At 46.5% G+C, this 24,496-nt stretch overlaps 1 protein-coding gene across 3 annotated transcripts in view; it reads left to right on the forward strand.

The window, feature by feature from the left end:
- The window catches only part of tenm4 (teneurin transmembrane protein 4), a 99,651-nt gene that overhangs the window by 30,737 nt on the left and 44,418 nt on the right, over nt 1-24,496 (forward strand). For 2 of the 3 annotated variants that reach the window (XM_085917082.1, XM_085917083.1), the window contains exons 6-12: nt 8,395-8,610; nt 15,348-15,600; nt 16,797-16,895; nt 18,637-18,872; nt 21,694-21,849; nt 23,036-23,250; nt 24,215-24,425. In XM_085917082.1, the coding sequence (XP_085773208.1) occupies nt 8,395-8,610; nt 15,348-15,600; nt 16,797-16,895; nt 18,637-18,872; nt 21,694-21,849; nt 23,036-23,250; nt 24,215-24,425 (1,386 nt within the window). The remainder of the gene's footprint in view (nt 1-8,394; nt 8,611-15,347; nt 15,601-16,796; nt 16,896-18,636; nt 18,873-21,693; nt 21,850-23,035; nt 23,251-24,214; nt 24,426-24,496) is intronic. The other variant, XM_085917084.1, reaches the window with a different exon arrangement.

The following is a 24,496-nucleotide window of genomic DNA, read 5'->3' on the forward strand; positions in this document are numbered from 1 at the left end:
ATTGTTTATGCTCCCCCCCGTTGTTTTTTCTTGGGGCCCAGATCACTGCGGCTTACAGTGCAGAGCTTCTCCGGATCATTTGCAGGCTAATTTGCAGGCTTTTCCAGGCCCTGGTGGACAATTTGGGGTTGTTATCAGCGTGGCCGCACACCCGTCGCCTGCCAGTTTGTCGGATGGTCATAACGGGCATCGCCGCATTTGGGGCGCCGGGGGGGGGGGGCGTGCGAGAGGGGATGAGCGTTCTAATCCTGATGCTCTTTTCCTAAAACCCACACAAGATCCAGCTAATTATCCCCATTTGTGATTATATTTATGTGGCTTTGAGAAGATGCAATACACACTTTTCCTGCTCGAGGCGAGATAGCGACGCTAGCCCTAATCATCGGACCACCGCTGAGATTTTTTTTTTTCTTATTTTGGACTTCAAAAGGAATTTGTCCCGTTTTCATACAGTCCAATCTTATGTTTTATGTGTTTGTATCTGTCGCTGCTGATTGTCGTTTGAAGGTTTACGAGGGCCGAGACAGCGATGCTAATTTCGTTAGCCGCTCCGCGCGTTTCGCATCGTGCCCTCCAATTAAACGAGCAGATGTTTGTTTGTCAGGCAAAGTTGTGTCGTCTATTCTCTTTGTTTCGTTTTCAGCAGGGGGAAAGATCTTAAAGCAAAAACTCTTTTTGGAAACAATTGTTTTTAATCTGTTCATGAAGTTTGCTGATTTTTGCCGTCATCGTGGGCCAAGGTGCCATTCACGGTTCCTCGTACCCAAAGGACCCTTTGCTCGCTAACGATCCTTTTCATTATTTGACTCGATTAAGTACAAGCAGAGCCCAATTTGCCATCTCTACATTAGGTCCAATATTCCGATATTACAAACGCCTGTTTCTGTCCAAATTGTTGGCGATTCATTAAATCACAGACAAGTGCTAATTGATGAAGTAGCAGCGCTATGAGACCTTCTCTCTCATTAGTGGTCACATTTAATTCAGTTTTAGGTCAGGTTGGAACCCAAAGAAAAAAAAAAAGCTCTGGGTTGTCACTTTTTATCAGGCGTTGAATAACAAGCAAGAAATAAAAAAAAGAAAGGGTTATACTTAGAGTGTAAATTGTCAAGTTGTGCGGTGCGGTTGCTATGGTGACACAGTTACGTCCTTTTTAAAAGGAACAATTTCTCGGATATGATAATAGGTTTGTGTCGCCCTTCAGTCTGGAAGTATCTGAAATGACCGCGTCAACGTGAGCACGCTGCTTGTTATTCCCAAACGCCTTGGATCTTGGGGGTCACGCTTAATTGCCGTGTGTTTTTAATTGTATTCCGTCGCCCCGCAATAGATTGGCTGGTCTTTGTCCAGTCGATAGCGCTCGATTTCACCTTAAGATGCGAGAACTTCTTAACCTCCCGCCCGCCCCGTACTCCCTCTTGCGATGAGACACTCGATTCTTAGCAAATATGAAGAGTCGCTTCGCCAAGGGTGAAACGCATTGGCGGGCCGCCCGCTCGTTAGTTATTCATGCGCACGCCGCAGCGCCATTAATATCCAGCATCGACTCCAACGACACCGGCGTGCCAAATGACAAAATGATCGGGAAGCCTGACCATTCAGGATGAAACGTGCTTTTACGTAGAAGTAATATGCCTTTCTGTTTTTTTACATCGTTACAGTTACAAATATTAATTAAATATTAATATTAAATAAATATTAATTTCAAAAGACATGAAAAATACACAAATAAGCTAAAATATTTCAAAATGCCTCCTTAAAAAAGCGAAACATTTGAAAATAATACAAAAATATCCGACAAAATAAATAAAGACAAAAAATAGTGCCTCAATTAACTATTTTTATGATCAAAGAAATACAACAGATATAAATACTGACAAAAAATAATGCCCTTTTTCTTTCCTTGTTTGTCTTTTTGGATGGCAAAAACGTACGCAATACCACTTCATGGGGTAGTAACCATAATTATTGCATCATCCCTAATAAGGGCCCCTGATCAATTCATCTAATAATAAAACGGTTTATAAGAATGAAAGAAAATGTTAATGACCACTGGTGAGAGCGAGTCAGTGTCTTCCAACGCGGCTTTATTGCTGCTTTGGCCTTAATAAAGGCTCATTTACTGTACCCCGCAGGCGCCCACATTTCTATTCATTGCCACACAGGGAATTAGTCATTGGAAAATTGGATTACCTCTTTTTTCTTTCTTTTAATTTGTGCTCTGGCATACCTCTTCTCTATTCCTCTTAGTATCGCCAGGTTGAATTCGCATTTGCACTTTTATCACAGGAAAAAAAAAAAAAAAAACCTGCACAATCAGCGTCGCCTCCGTTTGGTGATTTATTCGCCGCTCCCTTCGTAAATGAGCCACCTTCTCGTATGTACGAGCGTTTAAAAAAAAAAAAAAAAGTGGCTCAGGTCTACGCCAGCGTGCTGTGAATTAAATACGTCCAGGATTTGGCAGCGCTGCCGACGTCTCGCTCGGCGCCCGGTGTTTTACATTCCGCAGACGTGCAAACAAACTGTTTGCACAAAGTGACTGAAATGGAAAAGCAGCCAGGGCATAAATAGCACTTTGAGGAAGGTGCGCTTCAAAAAAAAAGAAAGAAGAAATCAAAAGGCAGCCATCTCATTCTCAAGGAACCATGGGATAAAGGCAGGATCAGCAGCCAGGGCTTCTTTGTTCTGTGGGGGTCTAATGAGTGGCCCGCAATGTCTCTCACACTGCAAAAGTCTACTTCTATCTTCTTTACTGATGACACGGTGCTGGTGGTGGGGGGGTTAAGTGGACCATTGTGCTCCATTATTTCTTCATGTCATTGTGTTTATCCGCCAGAGGAGACAGAGTAAAAAGCTGATAATTATGCTCAATCACCATTGTTTATTTTCCTTCCCTCAGGCTACGGCTAAGGCTAATAATGCTAACACAGATAAGGTTTCCGAGGCAGATAAGGCTGCGGAATTTGCGGAAAGTTCAGGATGCTAAGAAATAACAAGATAGCTCAAGTGGCTTAGACAGCTACGGTCGGTGAAACTCATCAAGGCAAATAAGAATGCTAATACATCTTTGATTAGGCTAATAAGATAGCCAAGGATGCTATGACAGTTTAGGTGGCTAAAGTGACCCAAGCAGCTAAGCAGGTTAGCTAGTTAAAGCATCTAAGGCCGCTAAAGGTTGCTACGATTAATTCTCCTCGTCTGTCTACCCAGCCTGAGTTTTCTCATTGTAAGATTTTCGACAGCTAAAGATGCTAGGTACGCTAAACCAAGAATGGCCAACATCAAGGTAGCCAGGTCCATTTAAAAGAGCACACGTGTATACAGGCCCACAAGCATGTTAGTTCCGGGCACTTGCGTCGGCCAGGAGATGCTTAAAATAGTCGTCGCACGCCTTCAGGCTGAGGTGAGCGCACAACACTGTTCACTTTTCATCCTTGAACAATGACGGCCCCTGCCAGGAGGCTTGAATAGGGCATCATGGGGGGGTTGGGAGAGGGTGAGATGGAGGGGGGGGGGGGGGTAATGATGCCACACTACATCAACGCTAATGATTCCGCGGACAAGCCGGCTAACGACCAGGAAGAAGCTCATGGAAAATGTTTGTTTAGTGACTCAGAGCATTCCAACAACAGTCATGGTGAAACTGTTTCATTTCAAAAATAAAAATATCCACATCAGCCAAAAATGAATAATATACACAAATGCTGACCAAAAGATACAATTATAAAATCATTTCAAGAAACAAAATTTACCCCCACATTTATAATTAGACTTCTTTTGAAATGTCTAGTGCAGGTATTGGGAAAGTTCTCATATTCGTCACAGTAAAGTGCAAACAGATGGCGTCCTTCAGACGGATGGCGGGATGCGCCGGCCCTCCGGTTGGGAGGATGACAGTGGACTGGATGGATGGCCGTGACAGAGGCCGGCCTAATGGGAGGGAAGGAGATCTGATATCTCATCACCCCCTTTTTTTCCTGTCTTCACTAGTGCATTCGTCGTCAATGCTCACTGTGCATGACGTTAAAAGTAGCTTCAAAGAATATGAAACGTACTTTTCAGGAATGAAAAACTGAAATCGACATGGAGAAAAGAAAACAGCTCGAATAAATTTATATTTGGCATAAAGAATACAAATATAAAATAAACAATGAAAATGCACTGCACCCAATATTGACAAAAAGTAGAAAATTGTGTTCTTGGAACCACTACTGCCACCTGCTGACTTGCAGACACCATCAATTTGCGCTTGTTTGTCACCAGAGATGACTAAAAACCAGCGAGAGCTTTAACGACGCTACGACATTTGCAACATGTTCAAACAGTAGTGTCTGGCGAGTCCGTTAACGAGCTCGCGTTAGCTTCCCGGTCCGGCGCAAAGCATCCCTCCCATAATTTGCCCGACACTCTGCTTCTGAGTAATGGACACCGGCTTTTAAGTGGCGATAACGACGTTGCAGGTTGGCCCTAAATGGAACCGTGCCGTCTTGTGCGGTCGTGTTCTTTCATTGCAAGGCAAATATCGTTTCCATTTCCTGTGCCGTGTCTATAAAAAGACCATTTGTGTCCCACCGTGCCGTACATTAGCGCCATTCTTTTTGACTATTGATTTGAAAGGAGGTTAGGAGCGCAGTCCGAGACTTCCCCCCCCCCCCCCCCGAGCTGGCTCACTTCTGGCTTTCTTTGCCAGTCCTCGCGTTTGTTTGTTTTGGCAGGTTGTCTGAACTGCATGGCTGCAGTTGAAGCCACCAAATGGAATCTATTCAAGTGCAATTGGCATCACCCTCAAAAAATGTTCTCAAAATGGAGTAGAGGCGTATTTTTTACCTGTATAAAGTCTGAGTTTATTTTTCCCCAACAACAAAAGGAGTATTGTTTGGAGAATACGTGTCGTATATGTGGTCCTATTCATTTGATACTAAATGCGTGCTTTCAGGAAAACAAGGCTAGTATTAAATATGACTTCTGCCGTTAACTTTGACATCATATTGCGACTTTATTGTCGTAAAATTTTTTTACTGAGAGAACATAAATCTTTGTCAAGATTATATTATTGACTTATAAAGGGTACCCAGTGTTTGTTTCATCAATAACACTGTAATTTGTTGTGCAAAGAGGCTTCATAAAAACAAGTGTAACTGAGAACAAATATTGTCGGGGCCAAACTTTTATAGGCCACTAAGCAGACTTTTATGTTTATATATTTAATGTATTAAAAAGAAAAGCCTCCCGCTTCTTGGCAGCCACAGAGTTTGCTTCTGCCGTCCGTCAGACCCAAAGAGTTCAAGAACCCCAGAAGACTGATAAAAAGCGAAAGGGAGACCAAAATAATAAGTCCCAGAGTCGCACCTAAACTCTACTGTGGCGTGTCATCTGGGAATGAAAAGAAAACAGATGATGATGATGATGACGGTGCTGCTCGCTGCCATTGCAGAGCCATTAGGCATCCAATTAAGCCGCCGCTTGGGCAACTGTAGCTTCATGTAACTCCCATTATGAGAACGTTAATTCTATTTGCTGCAAGAGGTGTATTTAATGGAACCATGATTACTCATTTTTCTTTCTCTCTCTTTGACTGCGACATAGTCAAACCTTGACAATGAAAAAATGAAACAATCAGGAGCTGCGGGAGAGGTTTTGTTTCGAATTATTTGCTTGTGTGTCGGTTTCATTGTGTAGAAAGTGGGAGCTAGTATGGTAACGAAGCATCGTATCGCTAAATCTCATAGGGTTGCTAATATCGCTAAGGTTTCAGACACGGCTTAGGATGCTGAAGTAAAGGTGGCTAACGTATGTAGCTGAAGTAGCTAATTAGCCCATGATTGCTAAGAATGCTTGAGACTGCGTCAACAAAATTGTGCATTTTAATGTTTCGTTAAATAAATTGAATACAAATTATAATGTATAAAAAATAAACAGAAAAATATTAATACAAAACAAATACAAATACAATTGCGTGCCACTTGAAGTGGGTTATTTTTATTTTTCATTTAATTGGCACATAGGTCAAATTTAGTTTCTGCCCAAGGCGTCGGGAATTTATGCTGGCACAAATGATGCATCAATCAATATGTTTGGAAAAACCAAGTTAATGAGTAGGATATGTATCACAACAACTTGTAGTCGTGTCGATCGAGTGTCCACTACATTCTAATACAATGCTTGGAAAAATATAGTACATCATTGAAGTTAGCTTCAAACATGGACTCAAAATTGGGTGGACAGCTATCAAAACAAGGTACATATAAATGTGTCAGTGGCCTTTGAAATATTTGTTTGAAACGGCTCCTGTTGCCTCATATTTTTGATGAATGGGTTCAAATTGATAAGTTAGCTGTAGACGCTTGCTCTTCACTTTGATTGTTGGCTTTAAAGAACCAGCGAGCGCCATTTCACAGTTGTCACGTATGCTGGCTGACAACTGGATGAAATTCTTACTTTTCAAATCAAGTGTACCCATTTATGTATGTCACAGTACCAGAAGCATTAAAAGCTGCTTTTAATAAAAGTATTTAGTTGAAAAGAATCAGCAAACACTGCAAATTGACGTTAATGCTTTAATGCATTTTTTAATGAAAATGTTTTTATTTAATTGGACCTTTTGTGTGTTTTGTTAGTTGTTGACATGAAGTAGCGACACTTTGCTTTCTGCTGCTAATGAGAGCCGTAATGAGTCGCTCTGGTGGGAATGTTGCGTTTAACGCCGCGCTTTCATTAGCTATCACCAGCTAGCATGTTGGGCCTCCTAACTAACGAGCCCGCTAATGCATTCGCTTCAGACCTTTAATGCACCGCGCGTTTGCTCGTTGCTCGCCCAAGCTGTCAGGAGCTAATCGGTCCACTTGATGCTAAGTGAAGGTCTGATGGATTGGAGCGATGGCGAGCGAAAGGCGCCCGCCGACCCATTTCAGGGGTCACTCTCAAGCTGAAACGCTGCCCGGATTGATTCAGCGTTGAGTAGCGGGCCTCAAACTGGGGTGCGCTAAAATAATTTGCCATAAATTAGATTGTGTGTGATTTTTGTAAATTAGCTCCGCTCTGTCGTTGTTGTTAGCGGAAGCGGGTTAAGTTAGCTTGCGCAAGGTAACGTTTAACTGGCGTCAGGATGATTTTCAGATCGATTTCTCGCTTCAAAGGTGGTCTCTTGAAGTTTGAAAGTGCCCGAATTACAGCACAGACAGTAAAAGTCCGGCGAAGGATGTCCCGTGACGCCTCCTCAAAGACGTTTAGTTCTTGCGCACGGCTCGGCCCTCTCTGGCTAACCCGTCTAATTGTTTTCTAATTAGATGCAAATCAATGAGTTGCATTCTAATACTCTTGCGGGACGCTTGCCCAGCCGTGATGGATGGAGGTCCGGTCAGCAGAAATGCAAAGGCGGACCGCCGTTATGCCTTTGTTAAAAATGCTTAAATGTTAGCGAGGAGACTTGGAGCCGCTTCAAAATATTCTGACCTTATTGCTTGTCTCATTATTTTCTGATTTCATCAAACCGAAACTGTCCCTCCCATCATACTCGACAGTCAGCGTTACGCTAGTCACATATGTTAGCCTTACAAATGTTCAATTGATGCTTGTGAGCCTTCGTTGTGGTCGCGTCTTCATATGTGGCGTGTAGGTCATTTCCCGCCCGCTTCCTACTGAGGTGCTTGTGATTACTTGAAGAATTTTCTCCAGCTGCCTCAGGAGGTCATCCGTACCCGCAAGCGCCGTGCGCATCTGCCCATGCGTTTTATTACAGATGGAGCTTCTGGGTTTCAATCTAGCCGATGTCATTTGGGCTCTTTTGAGCGTGCTCTTCCTGATCTTGCCCGGGGTTCTGTTTGCATCCAGCTCTCTCACGTAGTCCGGAAAGGTTCATCGAAGGGATTGAATTGTCCAGGGTCAAGCGATGAATTCGTGAGCACATCAACTCATCCATTTTTAGAACCCATCATCAGATTTTCCAAATTCTCGGTGCTTTGTCCTCAGGTAGAAACGTTTATGCCAACCAAACCGTCATTTTTCGTGAGCTCGTTTCACGTTGCTATTTCGAGGAGACCAAGTTCACGAGCCCCTCAAGTGATGGCAATCAAGGTGAGGAAATTGAAGTGTTGCAGTTGAGTCTTGCTGTTGACACACGGCAAAGCGTGTGTTTGAAAGTGATATTTCACAGAAAATCCTCTTTTTATACATCTGACACCCCTTGAAGGTGTTTTGAAGCCAAGTCAGGCACATCTTGTTCTTCGCAGCTGGCTTGAGTTGGCTGAGACCGGGGGGAAGGTGTTGATGTTTGTTTGTCAAGTGTCATTTAAGTCTTCAATGTATGTGTGTGAGATGTTTGGGTGCCCCCCCCCACCCCCTCCTCCATCCAGCGACCCTCCACCACCGTGTGTTGTCTCTGTTTGTGGTCCACAGGTCCTCCGCAGCTTTGTTCCTCCGCCTCCTCCTCCCCTGTCGAGCGGCACCCGTTCCCTCCCCCTCGTGTTGGGACCAATCAGAACCAGGGGGGGTTGCTAGGTAACAGTGCAGCTCAGCCAGCCCGGGACTCTGACTCGGAGGATGAGTTTGGCCCCGGTTCATTCTTAGTTAAAGCTGGCTCAGGGAACGTGTACACCACCGCAGCTGCTGACGGTGAGTGGATTCGCTTTCTCTACTTGCTTTCCGCCCGCCCGCCATCTTACGCCGCCGGACGTCTCGTGTTGTAGGTTGCGCGAATGTCTGCGAGCAACAACAAGTTTTTTTTTTTTTTCCTGTCAGCAAGAGAGAGGAGAAAGTTTCGAAGTAGATAAACAGCCTCGGGAAACGCCGGCGAGCGAGGTCTGCAGAGTTCAGATGTTGCTTTCAAAGAGATGGATGATTCGGATTCACAAGGAAGGATTTGTCCCTCTTGGCAGCGCGGCGGGGGTTTGGTTAGGACATCCGACTCGCAGTTTGGCGTTTCGGGTTTGAATCTCGACCTTGGTCTTTTGGTGTGGAGTTTGGATGTTTTCCTCCCATGTTGTAAAGAAAATTTAAGTTGAGGGTGAGGGATTGACTCCGTTGGCCGGCCGGCGACCATTCCAGGGTGCCCTGCCTCTCTCACCCAAAGTCATTTGCGGCTCTCATATGAGGACAAACGCTATAGAAAAGGGATTTATGGATTTGTCACACTCCCCCCGTTTTCTTCACACTGTCAGACGGCGCCACGTTTAAAGCCCCCACATTGGAAGTGACGTCAAGTCTTAACCCGGTGAAAGACGTTACTTTAATTAACAAGTCAAACGCGGGCCCCCTCGAGCCAGATTAGCTCTTTTGAAAAGCTCCCGCGCGACACCTCGTGAATACGCGTCGGCTCCTTGCCAAAGACGGCGGCGGCTGATCGGCGTTCTTCTTCTGCAAAGTACGAGTGTCTGATGTGTGTTGCTGATGCCGATAAGAACGATTTACCTTTCGTCGGGCAGAAAAACACAATGTTTTGGTTCCTGGTGAAAATTGGAGGGGCCCTAAATATGAGCCCTGTTGCACTTCCTGACAAATTTGAAAATATTATCCACAGCAGTTTCACTGAACTTTTTGGGCCTAGCGAGAAGATTATAAATGAACAGTCTCAAGAAATTTGAGCCCAATTTTGCAGGAATTGCCTCCTGATTCATTTCAAATTCCGATTGGCTTTTGAGAGGCATTTTTGCAACATCATAACCTGATTCAGGAAATGTTAACCCATTTAAAAATAGCCCTTTTGTTCTATTTGAGAAGCTTTGAGCGTTTAATGAATGTGTCCGACCACTTGTCACGCAAAGGAGAAGCCTTTCGACGGCTCCTTTACTTTTCAATCCCTTCGCTGGCAACTTTCTGTCCTCTCCTGACAACACAAAATGAAAGGCTCTCAATAATTGATGGAGTTCCCAACGGGTCGAATTACATCAAACTCCAAAGTGTCTCAGCTGCTCAGGAAGGGGGAAAAAAAAAGAACCCCCCCCATCCTCGCAATGAGTTATTAATCCCGTGGCAAATCTCCTCCTTAATTCCTCAAGAGGTGACACGGTGGTCGTCACACCGTGTCGAGGTGATCCCGGAGGGGGCGGCCAGGAACAATCAAGCTAAAGCAGTTAGCTTAGCCTCGGGGCTGTCAGCGGGATGACAGCGGCGGAGGAGAGAGGAGGACTTCTTCATTTCCGCCTTTAGTTCCACATTCCTTTTCCGATGCCAAGCGTCATGCTAAATGCGCTTTGCTCGGCGGCTGACGGCGGTTGACGGCGAGCGAGGAGTTGATTACAATCACAAAGGAGATCAGAGGAGCCCCCGCATTGTATTTCTTTTGCCGCCACACAACTCATTAAGCCGGCAACAACAACAAAAAAGTTGCTGCAATGCACCACATCACATGCGAGATGCAATTACATTCAAAGCGTGCAGCCCGGCAATCGAATCAAATGTTGTAATCGTGTTTTTTGCTTATTGTTTAACCAAGTGATTGAACAAGAAGCGTGTGCTCACAATTTGTCTCGTGGGAGGGATTTTGTGGAGATGAGCTACTGAGTGTCCCCCTTTTTTTTTTTTTTTTTAAATGCCACCTGATACCTCAATCAAATTTCAATTTTATGAGGGCCTGGGTAAACACGGAAACTCGTTTCGTTATCATTATTATCGATTCACTTACTTTAAAAAAAAAAAAAAAAAAAAAAAAAAAAAAAACATCCCCTGAAGCTCGTTTCAGTTGGCCACATGAAATTTGATAGGCTTATCTATCATGAGTAGACCCACCAAAAAAAAAAAAAAGTCATAAAACAAATAGGCGGACATTTTTCTCTCCAGCTGGACTTTTGGTGCAATTTCGGCCGGAAGCTCAAAGATTCGTTCTTCACATTTTGTCCGACTACTAGCAAAATTTTATTCTGTGGGAAGGGGGGACATTACGAACTATAGGAAGCTCTTTTTATCAAAAACGCTTAAGTGGACAAGCGTAGCTAAGGATGAGTCCGGCTAAAACGCTCCCGCGGCGTCTCTCAGGTGTTTTTACGGCGCACCAACAGGCGATTAAAAAGCCAGACAAGAGTGGGGGGGGGGGGGGGGGGGGGGAATCATTTTTCACGATACTTTTTTAATTGTCAGTAAACAAGCTGGCAGTCTGTGTGCTGCACTGCGGAGCAGGTGGCTTTTTATCACATTGCATCACGCTCGCTTGCCTGGAGTCATTTCGGAGCCCACATGCAGGATTTAAGCCTTCCGCAGGATTTCCAGCTAACGAAATGGAAGCCTGAAAGGAGGCAGTGTGGGTTTTTGTTTGGTTATTTTTTTTTTTTTTTCCTCCTCCTCCTCCTCCTCTTGGTTTCCCTGGGAGGAACCGGCATGGCTTCAAGGCTGATGAGCCCTGTTCGCCCAAGCCTGCTAGTCCCTTTTGTGCCCGCGCGTTGTTCACGCTGGCCGTCGGCTTTCTCCGAGGCGCTCCCTTCCCGGGGAGGCTGCCGGCGGGGGCCACACATCTGAGACACGCACACCTCCTGATATTAGCATCTCTTAATACCCAGCGGCAGGGGGCCCGGCCCGGCCCTCTGTGGGTTTTCAATGCAGCTGCTGGGCAAATGAAAAGACTCGCCCGGCCGCCCGCCCTTCAGCGGCTCACACCTGACCGGGCCGGAATGCTGAGCCGTGCATGCTCAAGGCCTGGGGGGGATTGCAAGGAGAGGGGATGCAAGAGAATTGAAGTAATCTCTCAAACTGCTTCATCATCCCCCTCATGTCCATGCAAGGGTGAAGCAAATGTGCTTTTAAAGAGGTTGACCCTGAAACCCGTGAGGCTAATTGTGAAGATTGCTGCTGTGACAATTTCATTGCCCTCACGGGATGAATAAAGTATCTAGCATCTCGCTAGCTAGCTGTACCTCTATAATTAGCTAGCTATGAAATCAATCTATCTCATCTGTTTTAAAACTATATTTATTGATTTGATTGCATGTATAGATTTTTATTATTTATCGACAGAATTTTACATTTAAAAGCAAATATTCATGATTGTCGTGGCGCTCCAAAATGAGATCCATTTAGTTTTCAGTAGCTGGAAATGGTCCCCCAAACCATAAAATGGAACTTTGTTGTTTACGTTGACAAGAGAAGAACGCCGTGATGTGGTTTGGTTCAAAGACGGGCTCTTTCTCTTGATCTGCTGGTCTCGTTGTCAGTGAAGTGCAGCCGCCAGACAATTCTTGTCAGTACACGGCGAGCGTGGCTAATACCCTTTGCATAGCGACATAGCTTCTTGTTTTTGCTGACACAAATTGAGATGCATCACGTCCATTGCATGATGATCGCAGACCATCTGTGCCCCCCCCCCGCCCCCAATAACGAAATCTCGGAGACCTCCCTGATGGATGTGCGGCAGACGGACGTAGAGCGCGCCGCACGCATAACCACTCGTCTTGTTTCAGCGGTGACAGGAAATCCATGAGATCTTGGGAGAGGAGCGGCGGGCATCTGCCTGCGGCCTTGCTAATGGCTCAGGATAGCAAAAAAAAAAAAAAAACTCGATTTATAGATAACATTACAGTGAACCCTAGTTTATCTTAGGGAGATGGATTGATAGTTTTACTTCTCCCGCATCTTCTAAACACATTTTCATTTCTCAAAACATGCTTGAAATGTTTTCACTAAGTATTCCTGATCTAGTGTTCTTACTTTTGTTGAAAAGAAGCATTGCAAATTGTGCTTTTATTTTTGTGTTTAAAGTAAAACGTGCTTCATCACTTGATTGACATACAATGGAAACCAAAATCCACATCATGCTCCCACACATCATTGCCAAACACGCTGTCCATCTTCGTACCGCCTCCCATCACTGCATCGTAGTCTCAAGGTGTTCCGCAGGGTTCAACTTTGGGGCCCCTTCTGTTTTCATTGTATTTGCTGTGATGAAAATGCCAATGACATCAACTTTGACTCGACTGTCACGACATAATAGTCGAATCCAAAGAAATCAGGGATGTGTGTCGCTTGCGTTTATGTTTCTGAGCCGCCATAGTGGAGTTTTTCCTGTTTTTACACTCAGTTTGGTCTGGCAAGTATGCCTCCCGGCAACATGCTGTTATGTGTGACATCTAAAGCACTACAATTAGTAATGCAGGCAGCTCAGTGGTCGAGCCACCGTGTGTTTGTTGTTCGCTCTATGCTACCTGTTTGTTAGCTTTCCGACAAGTCTGGGAGAGACGGCTGCTATTCCCGCGTCGAGCTTCCCCGCGGACTCGTCTAATGGTGCAGGAAAGAGTGGGCTCGGGGCGAGCCGGCACAAAAGTCTTGCTTGACTGCCTTCGTGACAAATTCTATTTGTATTTTTTTTTTTTTTTAATAGGCAAATACTACTCGCCTGGAAATAGTGCAGTGGCGATTAGCCATAGGCGCTGCCGAGCTAAGCGAGATGTAATGATTTATTTAGGAGGCCCATAGCTTTTGATTAATGTTGTCCAAGCCAATGGCTCACGCTCGGACGCTTTCCACGGAGGCTGGCGGGGCTCGTTTTGTATGTCACGCCGATTGAGCTCAGCACATGCTTTTGCGTAATAGCTACCGTGCACGTGTTTGGAATGTGGGAGGAAAAAGGAGCAAACCCACGCAGGCACGGGGAGAACGTGCAAACTCCACACAGGAAGGCTGGAATCCCTGCAAATTTAATTTTTCCTTTTATTAGAGTTGTCTTTTTCTTTTGCTGGATGTAACAGCTGCTAGCAAAATGTCTAATACGCTAATTGTAAAGCCGTCGGCACCAAACGCTTTACTACTAGCATCATAAAAAAAATTTGGTGGGATTGTTTAGGTGCTAATTAGTTAATGTCCACCATGCACGCCTGTGAGAGGCGGTAATTCGTGTATGTGCCGGAGTTGTCGGGTGTCCAACGTGTTGTGTTGTCAGTCAGCGTGTGGGGGAGGAAGATGTCTGCGCTAATGAAGTGCATTAGCTTAATTACTGGCCCAGAGAAGCGTCAGGAGGCCACAACTGACGCGTGCATCTGCTGGAAAGAAAAATGGAAAAAGTCCTTTTCTTCACACTGAATGCTGTGGAAGGCCTTCTGTTTGGTAAAAGCATGTGAAACTTTTGCCCTTTGTGGTCCAGTCGCCGTCCTGGCTTTCTCACTGATAACTAATGAATCGCCTTTTCTTTTCAGCCAGTCAATAGAGGACCATTAATTTTTCTTTTCTTTTTTTTTTTTTTTAAGCCGTCGTTTTGAATGATTGCGGCTAAGTGACATTGGCGACTTTTGTTTTTAGCCCTTTATTTTAAAAGCAAGGGTTCACCTGAGGTTCCGATGAATGTACTCAGTCAGTTGTATTTAATAAGTCATGTCAAATGTAAAAATGATTTATTATATCAAGAAAAAAACAAGCCTATCCTCTTATTTTTTCTTTTCTTCCGGTTTTAACTTTTACATTGACCCGTTGCATAACAGATGGGTTGAATTATTCATGTTATTTACAGAAAATTACCAATGAAAAAGAAAAAGCTATAGTGGATATATAAAAAGTCAACACACCCCTTTCAAACACATCCTCCAGTATATAAATAAAAACAGTTTTTTTTTTCCAGCATGGATGTGCTCATATAAAAAAAAAAAGGTTGATGGATTTATGAACAGTTCAAAATAGCTTGTAGTAAGTGTTATGGCTAACAATTCAGGCTTGATCTATAAAACAAAAGTAATATCAGGAAAAGCCTGCCGTGTTTAATTGAAAGCACTTTCAATTACGCCAGGTGTCTGCGGTATCATATTTGTTCACGAAATATGATTTTCCTCCATGCATGTGTGCCTTTACGTACCACATTAGCATAATCTTATTAGCGCAGTTTGGGCTTCGGTATGGAAGGTCATCCCCCGAAAATCACGCCCGGTCCCTTTTTATTTTTTTTTCCCCCGCGGCATCTCCGCCTCAGCAGCCGGGCTAATTACTAGGGAAGCGCCCTGCTCGGCCATCTGTCGACGCGACACGAGCGTGATATACAGTAGCGCCCCCCCACCCCCACGCAAAACACTCTCCTTGTCTGGGCTCCCGACCATGAAATATGTGGCGCTGAACCGGGTTCAAAGCCGAGTGGGAAGGTAAATCAGCGCCCGGTGCACTCTTTGCAGATGGCCAGTGAAAAATGCACATTATAAATCGAAACGAGCTTGTCGCTCGCTAGTTTATGGCGTCCAGGTTCTATCTCGGCCCCCTTTTTTTTTGCCCGTGTGTCATAAAACACTTCAAAGTGTTTGAGCAGGAAAGAAAAGACGACGAAGACGGCAGATGACTAAAGTCTATTTTTATGATCTAGTTGTGTCTGTTTGTTTTGCGCGTTTGACTTTTGTGTACCCCCGACCAAAGCAATCTTGAATCATTTGCATTTCCTTCTCGTATTTTTGCAGACGTCGTCTTTCAGAACCACCCTCGGCTGCGCACGCCCCCCTTGCCGCTGTCCCACTCGCACTCCCCCAACCACCTTCAACACCATGCGGCCTCCGTCAACTCCTTGAACCGAGGAAACTACACACCGCGGAGCAACCCCAGCCCCGCTCCCACCGACGGCGGATCCTCGGCGCACCCCGACGCCGGCGCCCCGGATGCGGGCGGCGCCCCGGACAACTGGTTGCTAAACAGCAACATCCCGCTGGAGACCAGGTAGAGTGTGACGAGGTTCTAAAGTTTCCAATCTAAACGCACATAGATTAAAAAGAAATTCCGATATGAAGCCGTACCCAGTGATACAAACTAAATATGGTTTTAATATATGTCTGAAATATAAACAAGAAGAAAATAGAACATTTCAAGTAGGATCTATCAAGAGAAAAGCGGTGCTTTTGAGACCTTTTGTTTACGAGTCGGTCACCGTGGCGACGCCACCGGGTCTCAATTATAATCACAAGAGAAACGTGGCGGCGACTCTTAATCAAGCGGCGTGGCGCGGCGTGGCGCGGCGTGACGCACGTTCACGGACGGGGATGGTCTGGCTTTGAGTGCGTCCGTCCCGTGTCATGGGCGTTAATGCGGCCGGCGCTGCTCTCATTAGTAACACGTCGGAGCAAATCAAGAAAAGTGACCACTCGCCGGATGATGGCCTCGTCCCGCTTGATTATTTAGAGAAGCTTTGTAGTCGTTTTGTTCAACTCGGTTCATTTCATTCAGGAACAAATGTCGTCATCGAGCGTCTACAGTCAGCGAGAGAACTTTTTTTTTTTTTTTTTTTTTTTTTTCAACGAAGAAAGTGACAAATCTTTTCCCCAAACTTTGGCTATTAACAAGCTAGCCGATAGCGTGATAATGGCCCTCGGAATCAAAATGTGAATTCCGTCAGGTTCGGTCACATTCCGATCGGTAGCCGGGCTTGGCTTCTTTTTTTTTTTTTTTTTTTTTTTTTTTCGCCTTCCCTTTCTGAGCCCAGGTATCTGTGCTCATTAAAAGTCGGATTCCTCGCCCGTGAAAAGACTTCAAAAGCAGGACGTTTCTCTCGAAGCACAAGCCCGTCGGCGCATACGGCTGCTCAGTTCCTCCATTGTTGTTTGCTTATGGAGGAGACGGGGGAATTTTCGCCTGAACTGAAAATGTCCCTTATTTGGGTGAGGCTTGTGCAAAAGCAGCCGTCATTAAGCATAAGCCGCGTTTATAAGCGTCGGCAGAGCTGAACATGTCCCCGTTGTTACCAAATAAATTTCACGGATCCCGCCGCCACTTAGGTGGTCGAGGTTGCGCAATGTGTTCAATGTCCCTCCCACGCTGTGTGTCTGTCCATTTAGAGCGCAACGTTGTATTTTCCTTGTGCTTCCCCCGCACGCGCATCTCACCAGCGGCTTCATATTCATCTCTCCACCTGTGTGTAGAAACATAGCAAAGCAGGCATTCCTTGAGACTTTACAGGACCACCCCATCGAGATGGATGTTCTGGCGTCGGCGCGCCGCGACGCCGCCTACAACGACGGGTAAGGTCGCACGCTCGCCCCGCTTCTGTCACCGATGCCTTGCGCTATGTTTTTCCATCAGACATTCTCTGCTCTCAAAATGTCATCCATGTGTGTGTGTGTGCCAAAAGCTCAATCCGTCCCCATGTAGCACTTTAGCAAATAACGAAGCGTAATCGCTAACTTAAGAGAGCATGCAAAACGGAGCCCGCGTGTCCGATTGCGAGCGCATTATTTTCTCTTGGACAATCAGTGAAGAAAAATAACAATACCTCGAAAGGCTCTTAGTAGAGCGTGGACCTCTGCCAAGGACGGGAAGTCATGCCAGACGGCTGTAGATTGCTCCCTCGGGCTTAGCGGCCAGATTAATACTGAACATAAGAGAAACAAAGCACCGAGCGCTCCAGTTGCGCTTGATACTGTTCTGCCCCAGGCCTCTAGGTGGCGGTAATGTACTTTATCTCTTGGGAAAGTTCAAAATAAAAACACTATGGCCAGCACATGAAATGTGAAATTTGACTCATTTGGTGGGGTCTTTCATAAAAATCCACAAATTCAAATTTCCCCATCCCTCCAACACAAGGTGACGTCCGTAGTCCAACATAAGTGGCTGTAATCCATTTAAGAAAATTCCCTAGATCCGCACCTTTATCCCCTTCCCAAAACAATCAGTTAATTGGATTTTACGCTCGCGATTAAAGCCTGCTGCTACTCTGAAGAAGAAGAAACACAAATGTAGAACAGCTTGAAAGACCCGTGCACGGAAAGTTTGCCGTATGGATTTGAAGCGAGCAGCCATTTTGAACCCATTCCGAACCTCGTACGTGACAAATCAGATGGACACAAAGTTTCTGAATATGATCTCCTACTGGAGAAATTGCCCCAAATGCGTCATTGGCGAGCAGCTCTCCTTGACAGGTCTTTGCCAACCTTTATTGATCCAAGGGAAATATTTTATATTGGCGCACCAGCAAATGAAAATGTCACAAAGTGATGAATTCTAAAATGGTGTGGTCGTAAAAAGAGAATTTACTTCCTCCGCCTGTCATCGTTCGTCCCGAGCACGGATAGATGGACAAATACATTATTTGTTACAAAATAATCTTTTTGGAGGGGGCGGAGCGATTCGCTAGTTTGGTGATCATTTCAAAATGGACCGCGAGGGCCCATTCATCACCGCTCGCAGTTTTAATTAATAATAGCCGACGGTCAATGCGGCGAATTATACGGAGGCTTTTTTCATAGATGTGGGGAAAAATGGCCGCCATAAATCGTCAACCTGCACCGCCCCTGTGTTTAAAAGTAACACATGTTTCCAGTCACGTCCTCGGTGGCACGTCGTAACGTGCCCTTTAATCACGTTGGCCTCTTGTCGAGCCTTGACAGCGGCGCGGCCCATTCTGATGGAGCGCCGCTTCGGCCCGTCTGACGTGGCCCGGCCAACCCAACGAATAGCCTTGACGCCTTTCCCGGCCGGGAATTACTCATCGGACGCTCTACCGTGAATATGGGGCTTGATTTGATATTGATTCACTCGGGCATAGTCAAGGGCACCCGATCGGCGAAACTGAGTACTGAGGAGAGAGTCGGGCCGCAACTTCAAATTATTGAGGACCGCAGATTTTTTTTATTTTTTTTTATCTGGTGGCTAATCCAGCCGCAAGGTTACCATGGCGACGGTACAGAGTGTGCCTGGGAACACAATTACACGTGATAGACAAGCCGGCATGGAAATGGACTCAAGCCACTTTGCTCCCCGCAGGCACTTTCTGTTCAAGCCCGGCGGAACCTCGCCCATGTATTGCAGCACGTCGCCGGGGTACCCGCTGACCTCCAGCACGGTGTACTCGCCGCCCCCTCGGCCCCTCCCCCGCAGCACCTTCTCCAGGCCCGCCTTCAGCCTGAAGAAGCCCTACAAGCACTGCAACTGGAAATGCGCCGCCCTCAGCGCCATCCTGCTGTCCGTCACGCTGCTCTTCCTGCTGGCCTACTTCATCGGTACGTTGTCACCGTCTATTTTTTTTTTTTGCCCCCGCTCACCTTGGCCGTAATAACGTGGTCACTTGAGAGAAGCGCAATGGTCGTTCTTGCTGATGTCTGCTGGTCAGATAAGAAAAGACTTGCTCATTTTCTTTCTTTTTTTTTTTTGTGTTAATAAAATTCACCCCAACCTGCGCGGCGGCCCCAGCTGGCTAAAGGCTATCTTTGTGCTATTAAATCAGCTCTTCCCCTTTTGGCCAGCACCTAAGTGAATTACACACGCTATCATTTATCCCTATGATCTATATTTCATTTGGTCTGAAGGCGGAAATGCCACAAGGTGGGGGCAAAATTTGGTCAATCCGGCCCACCCAGCGTTTCCATAATCAAATGTCTGCAGTAATTTAGGTGACAGATAAATTAATTTGTGGTAATTGCGGTTCGTCAAAGAGCGAGCCCTGGAATTTGGACTCAATTAGTCCAAAATAACAAAAGTTTTGCTCTCCTCTAATTAGCCGGCGCACCTGATACTGTGGACACTCTCGTATTTCAGCCAGACAAATTCATTTTTCATTTGGAATAGATATTATGCCATAACAATCAGGGAAGCCAATCAATTTCCGGCTCTTCCTTCCCCCCCCGGGGATGGGGCGCACTAAAAATCTGCATTAATTGTAATCCATTTTATTGAAAAATTCATTATTTTGTCAAAAGATGATTAGCTGCGTTGTGGGGCCGGTGGTGATTAAAGATAAAGCTGCGGGATTTAAAGAGAATGAAAAGTGGATTTGGGAGGTCCTGGCCCAAAGCCCTGTTTCATCGCGCCGTGTAATTATACAAAAAACAAAAAAAAAGTCTTTGAGTGCATCCAAACACAATGAGAGCGAGGTTAGGTCCAATCAGCGGTGGTGTTTAATTAAATGCCTGATGAGAAAATGCTTTTGATTTGGAGTGCAATTAATTGCGCCGGCTTGTAATTGGGAGAGCTGGAGGCGAGATGTCTAATTAGGCCAATTATGTCTTGCCACGCATCTTCTGACCTGAGACTCGCCAAACACAATCACGCGCCAGTCAAAGATGCAAATTTCAAAATCCACAGCGAGCGATGAGTTCAAGTCCGGTGGTGACTTCAGATGTCTCTTTGATGATTCCAAATCGGCGACATGAGCAGAAACGCACCCGTCGACTCAGAGGAGCTCGGCCGGCCGACTCACCTCGGAGTTTTTTTTTTGCTCGCGCCTCCTCTAATTGGCTCCCGCCGTGACCCGACTTTTCTGCCGAAATGTAAGCGAAAGCAGGCCACAACTTGTGCCGGGGAAAAACTCTTGACAGGTCGTCACCTTGTCGAGAAGCGCGGCTTGTCTCCGTCGTTGGGCTGTCTCATTAGAAGTGTCTAGTTAGTCCTACAAAACCCTCCGAGTGTCATTGAGGCAAAAAAAAAAAAGAGAGAGACAACAAAATAGGGCGTCTCGTGACAGATAGATACCCCGGCGTAAATCTTTAACGACGGGAGCGCTCGTTTGCCATCCGAGGCCTCGGGGACGGACGGACGGACGGGATGAAGAATGAACCCCGGCAAAGACGCATTACTAGGACACTGGCGTCGACACATCTCGCCTGGTGACTTTGTGAAAGTGCGTCCCGACGCGCTCACTTTGTCGCTCTCTGGACGCCAAAGCACAAATCAAAGAGGCGAGGCGAGGCGAGACTCTCGGCAGCTTCGGCAATGACAAACAAACAAAAAGCTCGGCCGGCGCTGGGTTTGTTCACCGCTCGTCATTGCGGACATAGATCAATGCGAGAGAACTTCTCAGAGAGGAAAGGCGAGGTTGGCCGTTTATCGGAAGCCGCGTACACGTGTATTCCGAGCCACTCGGACTTTGCCGCGCATCTCGGCTTCGATTCAGCTCAAGTGCGTTTGTACGCCGCTTGTTCTTTGATTCTGCCTGAGATGTAAATCACAGGAAGACGTGAATCCGCTTTGCCGCGCGTCAAACACATCAAATGAGGATGACAACCAACGCGTGCGTATATGATGTGAAGTTTTTTTTTTTAGCAGTGTTTATGTAAACCAATGACAAAGAAGAAAGTACACAAAAGATCAAGCCATGAACATTTTTGCCCGCCTCGTCAAGCAACGACAAGTGCTCGGCTGAATTTCAAATCAGCTGAACTGAGGTGGGAAGGAAGGAAGGAAACAAGGAAGGAAGGAAGGTCTTTCCCTGTTCCAAGTGCCAATTTTAAAATGTATCAATGAATTGTCTGCTTATGTACTCAAAGAGAAGCAAGAAATGGCCGGGCCTTTTTTCTGCTGACTGTAGAATTCCATCCTTTTTCTTTTTGCCTGGCTAAGCTCATCTTGTCCATTCTGGTATTGGTGATCTGTCACCCACCTCCCTTCCCACCTCCCTCCCTCCCTCCCTCCCTCCCTCCCTCCCTCCCTCCCTCCCTCCGCCACCACCATTGTCGGTCTTTTTTTTTCGTGTGTGTGTAAAATATCAGCGTGCTTCATCCGCCGAGTTGACATTGGAATATCCTCCGTGTCTGCGAGCTGTTTTTTTTTTTTCTCTTCACTTTTGGGCTTCAGTCTTGTCGTTGAGGATGTGTGAGGGGGCGGGGCAATCGGCCCGGAGTCTGCACGGTGGTCGTCAGGCGGATGTCGCTCGGGGTCAACGCGTCACCCGAATGCGCAAGCTCAGCGGAATTTGCCACGAAACCGACCATCTTTGCTTTTACATCCAGCTTTTAGTCCAACTTACTAGCAGCAGCGTTTCTAAAACGATTTTTGGTCCCGCTCTTTTGGAGAGAAATTTCAATTCCACTTGTTTGTTGATTGTAGCCATGCACCTTTTGGGACTGAACTGGCACCTGAAGCCCACGCAGCGACAGATGTACCACGTAACGGACGACAATACAAGCGGCCTTCCGTTCCCCACCGACCTGAGCTTGAGGCCGCTGGGCTCGGAGACGCCCGATCGCAGAGGCAAAGACGACGGTAAGTTGCGGACGCTTTATCGCGGCGGCTCAGCCGCAAAGTTTTGTCGGAGGGAACCGAAGATTGCCAGTGACATTTGTGGCCGGGTGTTTTTGTGCGACTCGGACCAGATCTGCATTGTAATCCCATCAAAGTGCTTGTCAGTGGGCAAGTCTTGTTTGTTCCTGAAGGGAGAAAATGAGGGGGGGGGGATTAGCCACTCGCTCACCCCTCATAACGGATGTGATCCTTTCATTTCCCCATTTGGACAGCCAACCAAAGCATGTGCTGGCCCCCGCGGTAGCGACGGCTCGGCTCCAGGAAAACTTTGCTCGGGGGCATATGGGCCAAAATGTAGCCGTGCCATTTGCCACTGGCAGGCCGCAAAAGGTACACCACGGGCTCATTAGCATACAAATGAATCTTTTCGTTCAACACATGGTTGAGCCGGCGAGGGAAAGGTCCGAGGATGGCAAATCGATGTTTTTTTTTTTTTGCAAGACGTCTCATTCTGGGCCGTCAGCGCTAACGTCCCTTGTCTCGTTTTCGCCGCCGCAGCAGCACTGGCGCTACGTTGACGTGGCATTCAGCCAAATCAGCTAATTGGTTTGCTGGTGACTGACACGTAAACCGCCCAATCATCAGCAAACTTTATTTATCCCTCGCATTTTATACACGCAATGTGGTTGAGATAATTACAACAAAAATATTCCATGCGAAATGTCAGCGGCTTTTTCACGCCGTTAAAGTCGCCGTGGGTCGCCCGTCAACGCGGGCCTAACAGATGTTGTCACTTCCACCCGGTCCGCCACCAGGTGCAAAGAAGCAGCATATGGAGCTTTCCACCTTTTCGCCTACGTGGAGCTTTCCAGATCCTCCTCAAATATAATTACATCTCTCTTTATTACTATACTTTCAATTACAACTGTACGACTCTCGTAGCATTTGTGCCGCCATATGTTGGACCTTTTTAATTCACTTTCCCCCCCCAGACGTGCCATTACTTGGGTGCGAAAAAAGCGAGGAGGTTTAAATTACAAAGCAACGAGGGGCAAATACGTGTTTGATAGATTTTCTTAAAGGAAACCACGCGTCAAGCGGTGAAGTCATTAAAGCAACCTACCTGCATTTTCTTCGGCACTAGCGACAGGAACGGTCACGCCGAGTCCTTGCTGATATTTTTTATGTGCCGCCGTCTCTTTCTCAGGCAAATTGGACGGCTTGTTTCCCGACGACAGCTACGTGGACATGGGCGAGATCGACGTGGGTCGCAAGGTGGCGCAGCAGATCCCGCCCGGCGTCTTCTGGCGCTCGCAGATCTTCGTGGACCACCCCATGTACATGAAGTTCAACGTGTCGCTCAGCAAGGACGCCTTAGTGGGGGTCTACGGGAGGCGGGGCCTGCCCCCGTCTCACACGCAGGTGGGAGTCGCCAAATTAAGGCTAGCTAGCTTGTCGCGTTTTGTCGAATGTTTGAGGAGTCTGAGATTTACTTATGACTTGCGGAAAATCAATTTCTGTTGTCAAACAGTTGTACTTTTGTTTATCCCGGGAAAAAGAAGGGCATTGTGTTTACAATAATGTCGACACGGAATGAGCAATTTTCCACATTTCTACTCTGCGGCAGAATATAAATGGCTATATTGTTAGATCCCGCGCGGAATCAATTCATAAGCCTTTCTCCCGTATTATGAATCACCTTCCTTTGTTACGTCGTTGAGGATTTACAATATATTTCCGCGCAGTGGCGTATCGTCGATGAATCACGTCAAAGGAGACGGAGCCTCGCGGGGTGCGGCCGGAGCAAGGATTTTTCTTTTGCTCTAATTTCCCGCAGATATCGCTCGTTATGAATCATATCTGGCCGCCTAGCCCGCGCTCTAGATTTCATTCTCTTAGCACAACTGCCGTTTTGCGTTTTCCTAAAGTCCAATTTTGGCGGAAATTACCATCTGGTGTCATTTAGTTTAGTTTTGTTTTTTCCCAGCCTGGTGTTGTGCGGAGACTGGCGCTTTCTTACCTGTAGCTGATGAAAGTGAAATGTGGCCTCATTGTTATTCATGGAGTCTCCGCTGATATGATGAAGCGACTGCTCGTAGATGTTATTTGGCAAACTCGCTTAATTTCTTCCCCCGACTTTCCATTAAAGCAAACAATCTCGGCCGCTTTTATGGAAAGGTGACAGCTTCAAAGCCAAGTTGATGATGCAAGCTTATTATCGTTAGCACTGCTAGCATCTGTCCGCTTATTGGATCAGGTTGTCTTATATTGATTTAGCCGTTATCGCTAGCTAGCCAGGAGCTAACTCTAATGCTAACTTATTCATGCAGACCAAATGAGCGCTCGCGTCTCACGTGTCTCTCTTCATCTCCCGTCCGGTCCACAGTTTGACTTTGTGGAGCTGCTGGACGGCCGACGACTCCTGGTCCGCGGCCCCCAAGGCCTGGAAGGGCCCGCCTCCCTGCAGCGGAGCCTAGCGCCCGTCGCAACGCACGACACGGGCTTCATCCAGTACATGGAGTCCGGCATCTGGCACCTGGCCCTCTACAACGACGGCAAAGACGTGGAAACGGTGTCTTTTCTCACCACTGCCATCGGTGAGCACCCCCCGGACAGCCAAGTCCGATTTTCCTCAGATATTTTTGCTGAGTTGTGTCTCTGGAGTGCT

This window comes from Syngnathus leptorhynchus, chromosome 7 (genome assembly GCF_054491065.1).
Source record: "Syngnathus leptorhynchus isolate UIUO chromosome 7, UIUO_Slep, whole genome shotgun sequence".
NCBI classification, from domain to species: domain Eukaryota; kingdom Metazoa; phylum Chordata; class Actinopteri; order Syngnathiformes; family Syngnathidae; genus Syngnathus; species Syngnathus leptorhynchus.